This window comes from Salvelinus alpinus, chromosome 1, assembly GCF_045679555.1.
Source record: "Salvelinus alpinus chromosome 1, SLU_Salpinus.1, whole genome shotgun sequence".
In the NCBI taxonomy this organism is placed as follows: Eukaryota; Metazoa; Chordata; class Actinopteri; order Salmoniformes; family Salmonidae; genus Salvelinus; species Salvelinus alpinus.
In genome coordinates this window covers 40,965,218-40,977,263 of record NC_092086.1, presented here as the reverse complement: position 1 = coordinate 40,977,263, position 12,046 = coordinate 40,965,218, and the positions used below count along the sequence as shown (strand labels likewise).

General features: G+C 43.8%; 1 protein-coding gene across 1 annotated transcript in view; it reads left to right on the top strand.

The window, feature by feature from the left end:
* Positions 1-12,046, top strand: part of LOC139575990 (ubiquitin carboxyl-terminal hydrolase 43-like) — a 94,156-nt gene that overhangs the window by 60,629 nt on the left and 21,481 nt on the right. The window contains exon 8 of the mRNA XM_071401541.1: positions 8,691-8,802. Coding sequence (XP_071257642.1) covers positions 8,691-8,802 — 112 coding nt within the window. The remainder of the gene's footprint in view (positions 1-8,690; positions 8,803-12,046) is intronic.

The following is a 12,046-nucleotide window of genomic DNA, read 5'->3' as shown; positions in this document are numbered from 1 at the left end:
AGAGGAGAGAGAGTTAGCTTTAGCAGTGCGGAGCGCCTCCGTGACACAGAGAAGAGCAGTCTCAGTTGAATGACTAGTCTTGAAACCTGACTGATTTGGATCAAGAAGGTCATTCTGAGAGAGATAGCAGGAGAGCTGGCCAAGGACGGCACGTTCAAGAGTTTTGGAGAGAAAAGAAAGAAGGGATACTGGTCTGTAGTTGTTGACATCGGAGGGATCGAGTGTAGGTTTTTTCAGAAGGGGTGCAACTCTCGCTCTCTTGAAGACGGAAGGGACGTAGCCAGCGGTCAAGGATGAGTTGATGAGCGAGGTGAGGTAAGGGAGAAGGTCTCCGGAAATGGTCTGGAGAAGAGAGGAGGGGATAGGGTCAAGCGGGCAGGTTGTTGGGCGGCCGGCCGTCACAAGACGCGAGATTTCATCTGGAGAGAGAGGGGAGAAAGAGGTCAAAGCACAGGGTAGGGCAGTGTGAGCAGAACCAGCGGTGTCGCTTGACTTAGCAAACGAGGATCGGATGTCGTCGACCTTCTTTTCAAAATGGTTGACGAAGTCATCAGCAGAGAGGGAGGAGGGGGAGGAGGGGGAGGAGGATTCAGGAGGGAGGAGAAGGTGGCAAAGAGCTTCCTAGGGTTAGAGGCAGATGCTTGGAATTTAGAGTGGTAGAAATTGGCTTTAGCAGCAGAGACAGAAGAGGAGAATGTAGAGAGGAGGGAGTGAAAGGATGCCAGGTCCGCAGGGAGGCGAGTTTTCCTCCATTTCCGCTCGGCTGCCTGGAGCCCTGTTCTGTGAGCTCGCAATGAGTCGTCGAGCCACGGAGCAGGAGGGGAGGACCGAGCCGGCCTGGAGGATAGGGGACATAGAGAGTCAAAGGATGCAGAAAGGGAGGAGAGGAGGGTTGAGGAGGCAGAATCAGGAGATAGGTTGGAGAAGGTTTGAGCAGAGGGAAGAGATGATAGGATGGAAGAGGAGAGAGTAGCGGGGGAGAGAGAGCGAAGGTTGGGACGGCGCGATACCATCCGAGTAGGGGCAGTGTGGGAAGTGTTGGATGAGAGCGAGAGGGAAAAGGATACAAGGTAGTGGTCGGAGACTTGGAGGGGAGTTGCAATGAGATTAGTGGAAGAACAGCATCTAGTAAAGATGAGGTCAAGCGTATTGCCTGCCTTGTGAGTAGGGGGGGAAGGTGAGAGGGTGAGGTCAAAAGAGGAGAGGAGTGGAAAGAAGGAGGCAGAGAGGAATGAGTCAAAGGTAGACGTGGGGAGGTTAAAGTCACCCAGAACTGTGAGAGGTGAGCCATCCTCAGGAAAGGAACTTATCAGGGCGTCAAGCTCATTGATGAACTCTCCAAGGGAACCTGGAGGGCGATAAATGATAAGGATGTTAAGCTTGAAAGGGCTGGTAACTGTGACAGCATGGAATTCAAAGGAGGCGATAGACAGATGGGTCAGGGGAGAAAGAGAGAATGTCCACTTGGGAGAGATGAGGATCCCAGTGCCACCACCCCGCTGACCAGAAGCTCTCGGGGTGTGCGAGAACACGTGGGCAGACGAGGAGAGAGCAGTAGGAGTAGCAGTGTTATCAGTGGTAATCCATGTTATTTATTGTTATGTAATTTATGTTATTTAGGTAGTCTACACAAAGGAGTATGGAAGCTGATCAATGTCTAAATGTGTTGACATGATAGCTCAGCTGAAACACACACAGCTTGTTTCCCAAGCTTAGCAGGGTACATAGAGGTAGGCATCTGGATGGTGGACTTGATCTCACTGATATTGAAACAAAATAAAATATGTCTAATAAAATCTAAAATTCAACATAATTTCAATATAGGAAGAAAAAAACTAGAAGTTTCAACGCAATTTTAACGTATACATAGTTCTGCTGATTATGTTGAATTTAGATTGATGTAAGCACCTGTTAGTCAAGTTAAGTCAATGTATTTAAGTTAAAGTCTTACCCTAATTTCAATGTTTAACGCTGGTTGAAATGAGATGAAAACAGTACTGGTTGATTACTTTTTTTAAATCCAATGTATTTTCATGTTTATTCCACGTCACAACACGTTGAAAAATTACCTTGAAACAATGTTGATTCAACTAGTGTGTGCCCAAGTGGGCTCAGACGTGTCTCTGTCTCATCAGGTGAAGGATGAAGATATTTGTGTGCAGAGAAAATGACATGTGGATTGCACTCTTTGTCTTTCTCTTATTGTCCTACAGGAAATAGGTTTTGCAGGTACATTCCTCTAACCAGCACAGTGTGAAATTTCCATTTCAGTGTCATTGCTTTGTTTAACCGTCAACTCCAAGACCTTCTTGATTAATCTAATTAGTATAATAAAAAATGAGTTTAAACTAGAGATATCAGTCATTTTGCATTGGATACGTCTCAATCCACTGCATCCGCTGGTGTCGCACTTCTGCATCTGCAGTGAAAGGTAACAGATCTAGAGCGAAAATCGGTCTTCTCACAAAATCATCTGTAGAGTCCGAATAAAGCATGAAACTTTCACGAACACGATGGTGTTGTCCGCTTTGCTCTACGACCCCTACACGTGTCTTGGAAGTCATCTGAAGACAGTACAGCCGATTTGCCAACTTCTGTCTGTAGCGTCCGAGCAATTTGGTGGTCTACACACTAATATGACCCCTCTTTCAAAAGCTGAGACTCTCACGTACGTGTCAGTTTCCCACAACAAGAGTGGTCTGAAGGTCTCCCGGTACCAGTTGGAAAAAAAATATGGAATTACAGTATATATGGAGACTGTTTAGTACCAAAATAAGGGGTTAAATACCTATCAAATATGTAGGGCAGACATTTCTGAACAAACTTCCTTTGGAATTTTTTGGGGCACTATCTGTTGTTCCAAGTAGGGAATCTGTTATTCAAAGCGTTTGTATGTGCTAATAGCAGTAAGACCAAATAAAATTCTAAATCAAATAGCTAAATTATCCTTGGTATGACCTTCTTAAAACAATTACATATAACCTAGTAAAAGAGCTAAGAGCTTGCTGTCTAATCTGTATCATCTCTGGACACGGCATGCTTTAGATGTGAGTTCCTAGCTGAGAACGTTCAAAGCCAGACTGCTAGTTATAGTCTGACATCCAGTCCTGTTTGTAGCAAGCCACCTCACCCATATTGATTTTATGTATTTTGCATTTGCTTAGATGTTTCTTTCCTAGTGATCCCATCATTATGCACAGTGTGGAACAGGACAAACAAATCATAATGTGACCCATATTGATGCTGAGTCTTATTTCCATGCAGACAAACTGCCTGTTGAGGAGAGAGATGCGATGCGGATCAGTGGGAATTCTGACACATTTCATAGTCTCCATTGGATAATCTTATCACAAGTGTCAGATGTTTTTTGGATCAAATAACTTTCTCATTTGTTTTGGTCTGACAGATGAAAATAAATCTGACTCTGCCATATGCGTGAAATTATTATTAAGAGATATGAGCTCTGCATTATTTTTGCAATTTATTCCAAAGACTGCACAGCTAGAAAATGTGGTTCCTTGGAAGTTGTGGGTTAGTGAACGTATGTTTTTGGTTTCACAACGGTTGTGGGAACAAAGCCATACGTTTTGTGACTGGTAAAAAGGAATGTTTTTTCAACGTTCTGAGAACAGAAGGGAACATTTCGCCTGTTCTGGGAACGTTTATTTTTAGGTTGCAGGGAGGTTCTGAGAATGTTTTACTCTGGTTCCTTGAAAGTTTTCCTGAGAGGTTTTATTAATGCTCTGAGAACAGAAATTATATGTTATTTTGAGGTTTTTGAATAACTTCCTTTCAAACTTTCAGAAATACTCCTCAGTTTCATCAGCTGTCCGGGTTGCTGTTCTCAGACAATACCACAGGTGGTGGCGTGGTTACACGTGGTTACACGTGGTCTGTGGTTGTGAGGCTGGTTGGACATACTGTCAAATTCTCTAAAATGACGTTGGAGGTGGCTTATGGTAGAGAAATTAACATTCAATTCTCTGGCAACAACTCTGGTGGACATTCCTGCAGTCAGCATGCCAATTTCACACTCCCTCAAAGCTTGAGATATCTGTGGCATTGTGTTGTGTGACACAATTGCGCATTTTAGAGTGGCCTTTAATTGTCCCCAGCACAAGGTGCAGCTGTGTAATGATCATGCTGTTTAATCAGCTTCTTGATATGCCACACCTGTCAGGTGAATGGATTATTTTAGAAAAGGAGAAATGTTCACTAACAGGGATGTAAATAAACGTGTTCACAAAATTTGAGAGAAATAAGCTTTTTGTCCGTATGCAAAAATTCTGTGATTTTTATTTCAGCTCATGAAACATGGGACCAACACTTTACATGTTGCGTTTATATTTTTGTTCAGTATATAATCTTCTTTTCTCTTTCCATGGAATTAGTCCACTGCGCCACCAGGATTGAGCTAACATGCCATGTTTTTTTACGCATACAAAATAAAAGCTTTTAATTTTAGTCTATTCAAACATACCCCATTTCATATGAAACAAGCACTCATTATGATCAGGCCAATTAGTGGGCGCGGCCAATGGACCTGAACATACTTAACAAGATAGAGGATAGAGTTTTGTTAATGCTGAGAACAGAATGTATATGTTTTTAAATAACGTTCTTAGAAAGTTCTCTGAATGTTACTAAAGTCTTCTTGTGGTTTTTATGGAAAGTTTTCGTAACCCTCCCTCTGAAAAATGAGAACATGACTTTAAATAGAACCATGATGAAACCTGAAGGAAACGTTATGCTAAAGTACTGCAATTCCCACAGAAGAACATTGTTTCTTAACATTCTTGGAACAATTAGAGAACATGACTTTAGATAGAACCATGGTGAAACATTATGCTGAAGTACTTTGTTTTTTAACGTTCTCTGAACTATTTGAGAATATTCCCAATGTCAAACCAGTTGGACAATGTTCCTACAGTAGAACATTACCAAAATTGAAATGAAATGTTAACATGTTTGAAGTTTTAGGAAACTTTCTGTTTAAGTAATGAAATACCAAGAAATACCAAGAAAATAAGATTTTGTCAGGTTCCTTAAATGTGCTGAGAATGTTCCAAAGCCAAGCAACAATCCTGTACCGTTCCCAGAAAGTTGTGGGAAGGTGTCACGTTCGTTGACGGAAGAATCAGACTAAGGTGCAGCGTGGTAAGCGTACATCATTTTATTTGATGAACACGAAAAAAACAATAAACTACAACCGAACGTGAAGCTACATGCAGTGCAGAACGCAACTACACACAAACAAGATCCCACAAACTAAAGGTGGAAAAAGTCTGCCTAAGTATGATCCCCAATCAGAGACAACGATAGTCTGATTGGGAACCATACCCGGCCAACAAAGAAATAGAAAAACTAGAATGCCCACCCTAATCACATCCCGACCTAACCAAATAGAGAAATAAAAAGGCTCTCTAAGGTAAGGGCATGACAGTACCCCCCCCAAAGGTGCGGACTCCGGCCGCAAAACCTGACTCTATGGGGGAGGGTCCGGGTGGGCATCTAGCCTCGGTGGTGGCTCCGGTTCGGGACGTAGACCCCGCTCCGCTCGCTGATCCCTCCGCTTCCGTGGAACCGGACCGTGGATCGTCGCCGGAGGCTCCGGACCGTGGATCGTCGCCGGAGACTCCGGACCGTAGATCGTCGCTGGAGGCTCCGGACTGGGAACCCTCACAGGGGGATCCCGGACTACGGAGGCGCACTGGAGGCCTGGTGCGTGGAGCAGGCACAGGGCGTACCAGGCTGGAGAGAGGCACTGGAAGCCGGGTGCGTGGAGCAGCCACAGGGCGTACCAGGCTGGAGAGACGCACTGGAGGCCGGGTGCGTGGAGCTGGCACATTATATACTGGGCCGTGGGGGCGCACTGGAGGTCTGGAGCGTAGAGCTGGCACAACCCGTCCTGGCTGGATGCTCACTTTAGCCCGGCAAGTGCGGGGCGCTGGCACAGGACGCACTGGGCTGTGAAGGCGCACTGGAAACACAGTGCATAGAGCCAGCGCAGGATATCCTGGTCCGAGGAGGCGTACTGGAGACCAGGAGCGCTGAGCCGGCACGTGCGGGGAGCTGGCACCGAGCGCACCAGGCTGTGAATGCACACTGGAGACACAGTGCGTATCACCGCATAACATGGTGCCTGAACGGTCACACGCTCCTTAAAGCGAGTGCAGGGAGTTGGCTCTGGTCTGAAACCTGGCTCCGCCAACCACCCTGTGTGCCTCCTTGGGGGCTGCCTCTCGTGCCTGCGTCGTGGTTGCGAACACCAGAGTCGTCGTTGATCCTCCTTCGCTGCCTCCGCCTGCTTCCATGGCAGGGTCTTGTCCCCTGCCATAACCTCCTCCCATGTCCATGATGTCCTCCACTCCCTTTTCTCCCGGGCCCAGGATCCCTGCTTCTCCTGGCCACGCCGCTTGGTCCTTTGGTGGTAGGATCTTCTGTCACGTTCGTTGAAATGAGCGGACCAAGGCGCAGCGTGCATAGAGTTCCACATGTTTATTTAAATGAAACTCACCAACAAAAACAATAAACAGCTAACGAGACCTAACGACTGGAATGCTCACAGGCACTAAACAAAAACAAGATCCCACAAACTAAAGGTGGAAAAAGGCTGACTAAGTATGATCCCCAATCAGAGACAACGATAGACAGCTGCCTCTGATTGGGAACCATACCCGGCCAACAAAGAAATAGAAACACTAGAATGCCCACCCTAATCACACCCCGACCTAACCAAATAGAGAAATAAAAATGCTCTCTAAGGTCAGGGCGTGACAGAAGGTTGTATACAAAATAACCAAAGAACATCCTGGCTCTCACCATGCTCTTAAGAAACATATCGTTCTCAGAACATTATGTGCTAGCTGGTTGGGGTCTGTTTTAGGTTCTTGCCCTGAGATGAACCCAAATCATTCCATTTTGACCTGTGTAGTCTTTATACTTTATGCACCCTCTTAAAGCTGTGTGGGATACTCTTAGTTAGTCAGGGGTTAGTTATCATGACGATTCATTTCTTCAGAAAATATTTGTGAAATTGTCCTCTGAAAAAGTCTGTCTCAATGGAGCTAATTCTGTGTATTTCTGTAGTATGTCTTTGGATTGTTATCGCACCACTACCCCAGCTACACTCCATTCTGCTGCCTTGGTTATGACGTTGGCAGGCTTGGCCATGCACTAGTCCTCACAGCTGCCTTTGTTCTAGATGGATGATCCCACACAAAACTATCAGAGCGATCATCTGACGATCAACACTCACATCTTAAATCCATCAGTCTGAGTGATGCCCACCAGCAGCCCAGTGGACAATCTGTTCCTTGCTGTCTTCTCTGTGTACACTAAGAAAAATAAAGCACAACGGTGCTTCAGAGACAACTCACAAGACTGCTGTAGTAGCTCAAGACTTTACAAGGCTACTGCTAAAACGGTGCCTTGGAGGCACCACAGACTGTGTGGGGATTATTGTGGGATGAACATGGACACGTCTGTAAGCCAATTTAACATACTTCCAATCTTGCATCATTCTCAGGTGAAGAGAGAGGGGTAGTACTGTGTACCAGGGCCTGCCATAGAGAGATGGCTTGACAAGCCTATGGGCCGATGATCTGAACAGCATACCAAGTCCTGGAAATAAAGGAACAAACACCTCAAAGCACAGAAAATGAAGGCTTTTTTTGTGCTGTCTCTCTTTATTTCCTGGTTGTTTCAGCTGTTGCTCATAGTGACCATGGAATGTGGGTCTGCAATTACACAACAATTGGTGGAAAGTACAGTATGTTGAATGGAGGACAATGACATTAATGGTAACAATGTTGAACAGTGTTTGCGATAACTTAATGTACCTTGAGTATCTACATGGTTTCCATGAGTTAATGGGACAACCCTTCATGAAACTATGATGAGTATTGAATTAAAACAGAATCAATATTTTACTTTAAGACTCAGATGAGTGCACTTTCACATAGACCTAATCAAGCAAAATTTTGTAGTGAAGGCCAGAGAAATATTTGCGAAATATTCACAAAATATTCAGCTCTGGGTCGTGTTACCTGCCAGATCGACGTACACTGAGGAAAACATTTAATCTTAATTTGATAGATCATTGAGATTAAACTTGATTAACCCTGTGACGAATCCTCACCGTGGTGTTATCTCTCAATTATGTGTGTAAGCCTCAGCCTCTCCCAGTTAAAGATGAGGAGTTTATGACAGAGACATGGCCTCAATCTGAGGTGCCGTTTAATGAAGGCATCATGTGATCCAGCTCTGATGCAGGGCCATACCTGTGCTGTTGTTATAATGTATAATTATCTCTGTGTGTCTCATATAGATACACTGTAATGAGAGCTCTGGTATAATGGTGATTATATAGGTGGAGCGTCATCCGTGACAATAGGTGAAGGGGGCCTGAAGACTAGTAAGAAACCAGCAACCTAAGCAGGGCTAGTGTGGTTCTGCCTATATGACAGTGTGAGAAGTGAATGTAGGATGTGTACTCTACTCTACTCCTTCACTCACTGTACATTGATTAAACAGTCATTTGGGTCAATGAAATGTTAGTTGACCACAGACATGCCCATCAATGAAATTACGTTTTTTGATCAGTTCACTTCAGGTATCCCATTGATAACTGTCTAAGATCCTATCTCTTCTGACTGAATGGTCATCATGTGTTCCCATCTGCTCCTCAGGTTTGGACCTCCGTTCCTGATGAGGGAGGACCGCTCCATCTCCTGGGATCAGCTGCAGCAGAGCATCCTCAGCAAGCTCTACTACCTGATGATCAACGGAGCACAGGCCCAGGTACAACACTGGAAGACCATAGCTGACACACAGCTAATGGCTCAGCGACTCTCCAACGCTAACCTTTAACCCTGGGCTAGTGTGTTTTCTGCCTGTCATATCTCTCTATGTCTTGTCTTCTAGTACAGTATGGGCTACCTCTTGAGTATAAAAAAACACCTAACCAAAACTACATTACGGTATGTGCATATACAGTCAGGTTCTAAATTATTGACCCCCTTGATAAAGATTTAAAAAATTACTGTATAAAATAAATAATTCAAATACTGAGCTATATTGTATGCTACATTTTTTTATTATATTATTTTATACTAATACAATTGCTCTTAAAAATATATATATTTTGTCTAACAAGTAAAATATTTTTTATCAAAAAGTTAGGTGTCAAAATTATTGACACCCCTGTTTTCAATACCTTTCAATTCCTCACCTTGCGAGGATAACGGCACTGAGCCTTTTATGAGTTGGAGAACACATTAGGAGGGATATTAGACCATTTCTCCATACATAATTCATTTGGATCTTTAATAACCTTTGTCTGCGCTTATGGACTGCCCTCTTGAATTCAAACCACTAGTTTTCAATGGGTTTCATTACAAAATATTGATTTTGTGGCCAATTAATTTCTTTGTGGATTTTGATGTGTGCTTAGGGTTATTGTCTTGCTGGAAGATCCAAACCAAGTGGCTTGTTTGCACTGTCTCCACCTTTTGTTGGGGCAACCGCAGAACATCGGACAAACATGTAATGATACAAATGCAAACAAAACAGTCTGCTTAGATGCGCCCAGCTGTGTGACCTCTGATTGCGGTTCAGCGCAGCATAACATGATGTTAATCATGTCGCCAAACAGCTTTCCAGTTAGTGTCTGACTGTCAGACGGCTGCATGGCCACCAGACTGCATGTATGTCTGTCTGTCGGTTTGCTAAAGACTCCTGATGTTTTAGGGAGAAAAAAATAAGATAGGTTAGCATTCTGTGAAGAGAGAAGGAGACAGAGATGCCATGAAGGAAGAGTGAGAGTGTTAAACTCTCAGTAATTCTCTGTATTGGATTTATCCTGTCCTTTTTTAAACCTCCAGTTGGCTATTTAATTAAAGCCTAGCTTACAAAATCAGTGTAAGGAGCCTACCTCAGCCAAGAGAGAGACACTCCAAATGGATATCTTGCCAAAAAAATACAATTCTCTAGAGCTTGAATGGACAGATACGCGTCAACCTGCGTTTTATGGCAGCAATCACTTACTTTCAAAAGTGGATTTTAATTTTAGACCACAGCAATGGAGTCCAATAGCAGCAGAGTGGCAGTAAGCCAGTCAGTCTGCCTCATTGGATCCTGATGTTGCCTCTCCGTTGCCTGACATCTCAGTCAGCATGGAGCTGCTCACTAGAGCAGACAGGGTGACATGCTACGTATGCTACGCTAACCATTCAGATGACATGGTGCTGGTGACTGTGTATAATTAGAGAATAACAGCACCCCTCCTTGAGCAGGCTGTGGCTCAGACTCACAGCTGTAATTCATGACACTACATGATGTCCTCACAGTGACACACTCTGTGAGGATGGGGAACTGATGAGATTTAATTGAAGATGCAATACGGGAGATGAGGAGATTTGTAAATGTGGAATGGAGAAGGGATATTTGTCACACAGAGACAGACCATGTTACACAGTCACAGACAGATGATGTTATGGTAATATGTGAGGGATTAAGCAGAAATCCGCCAGTGCTTAGATTGTAATGGGAAAGCATTAGAACATTATTCTCACGTGTAAATAGTGTTGCTATCTACCAAATCATAATGTTCTCTTAACACAAGCAGTAATTAACCCAGATAGATTTAAGACTGAAAGAAACTGAAAGCAATGATTTTCTCTTGGAATGTATGTGCTACTATAACAACTCTCGTGTCTAATCCAGTATTGTTTGGTCTCCTCTTGCCTCATGCAGTGTTCTGTCTGAGACAGGTAGAAGCTCAGAGGTGTAGTGTTGCGTGGTGTTGAGTTTTAGCTGTGTTTTTCTTCCTATCTACCCAGCAGTCATTCTGACAGGGTATGACATTACTCAGAGCCGGACCAAACCTAGGTGCTTATTTGTTTATTTTCCCTCTCACTTACTCATACCTTCTCACACATCTGTCACACACGCACATACACACACACCTGTCACACACACCTGAGCTGAGCCTCTTTCTGCTTCACACACACACACCAGTGCTTTTTACACATTCTTAGACTGCAGTCTGCAGATGCACACACACACGCGGGTATATACTGTATCTGTGTGTGGCATGGGTGGTCTTTGCATGTAGACACAAGTCTATCATGCTAAGCAGAATACAGGGCTTAAACAAAGTGGCTAAGTACTAGATGAGAGGAAAACTAATTTCAGGTCCACTTTTGTCATCTTTCGTTTCAAGCTTTTGACAGGTAATTCACTTTGAAGACTTTGGGAAGGTTGAGGTATTCTCAGTGAAGGCGTTCACAAAAAACATCTCAGAGACGGCATGGAAAGCTGCCAGAGGGCAATGCTGCTTTACACGTGCATTTATAGAGGACAGTATGACCCAATGGGAAATCCATTCTTCTTCCATTTTAAACCATTGTGGCATTTCAGTTGGAGCAGTCATAAGAGCACTTAATGTGTTCTGTGTTCGCTATCTCAGGTTGAGCACAAATATAGAAAAACCCTCTTCAAGACTCTCTAGGGTATTTAGACAAACTGCAGGCCTCACAGATTCCTTTATGAGGTCTGGTTATTCCCCCGACATCCTAGAATTTAGATCTACTATCTTTATTCTAGGTTATCCCATGACAGGTCGGTGTCGAGCTGTATGCCCACACGGCATGCTAATGTACAGTCCCATAGCATCTTTCTACATATAATTCCTCATTAGTATTGTCATTCTGTATACCTTTGCAAAGATTTGTCTTTTTTCATCGTTTCAATTTTGTTCATAATATAATGTCAATCTGTAACGATCGTCTGTGGTGGTAGAAGGATCGGACCAAAGCGCAGCGTGGTAAGTGTTCATGTCTTTAATATAAATCCAAAACTGAACACAGGAACAAAAACAATAAACGATGATCAAACGAAACAGTACCGTGTGGCGACAAACACTGACACGGAAACAAACACCCACAAAACCCAACAGAAAATAGGCTACCTAAATATGGTTCCCAATCAGGGACAACGATTGACAGCTGCCTCTGATTGAGAACCATATCAGGCCAAACACAGA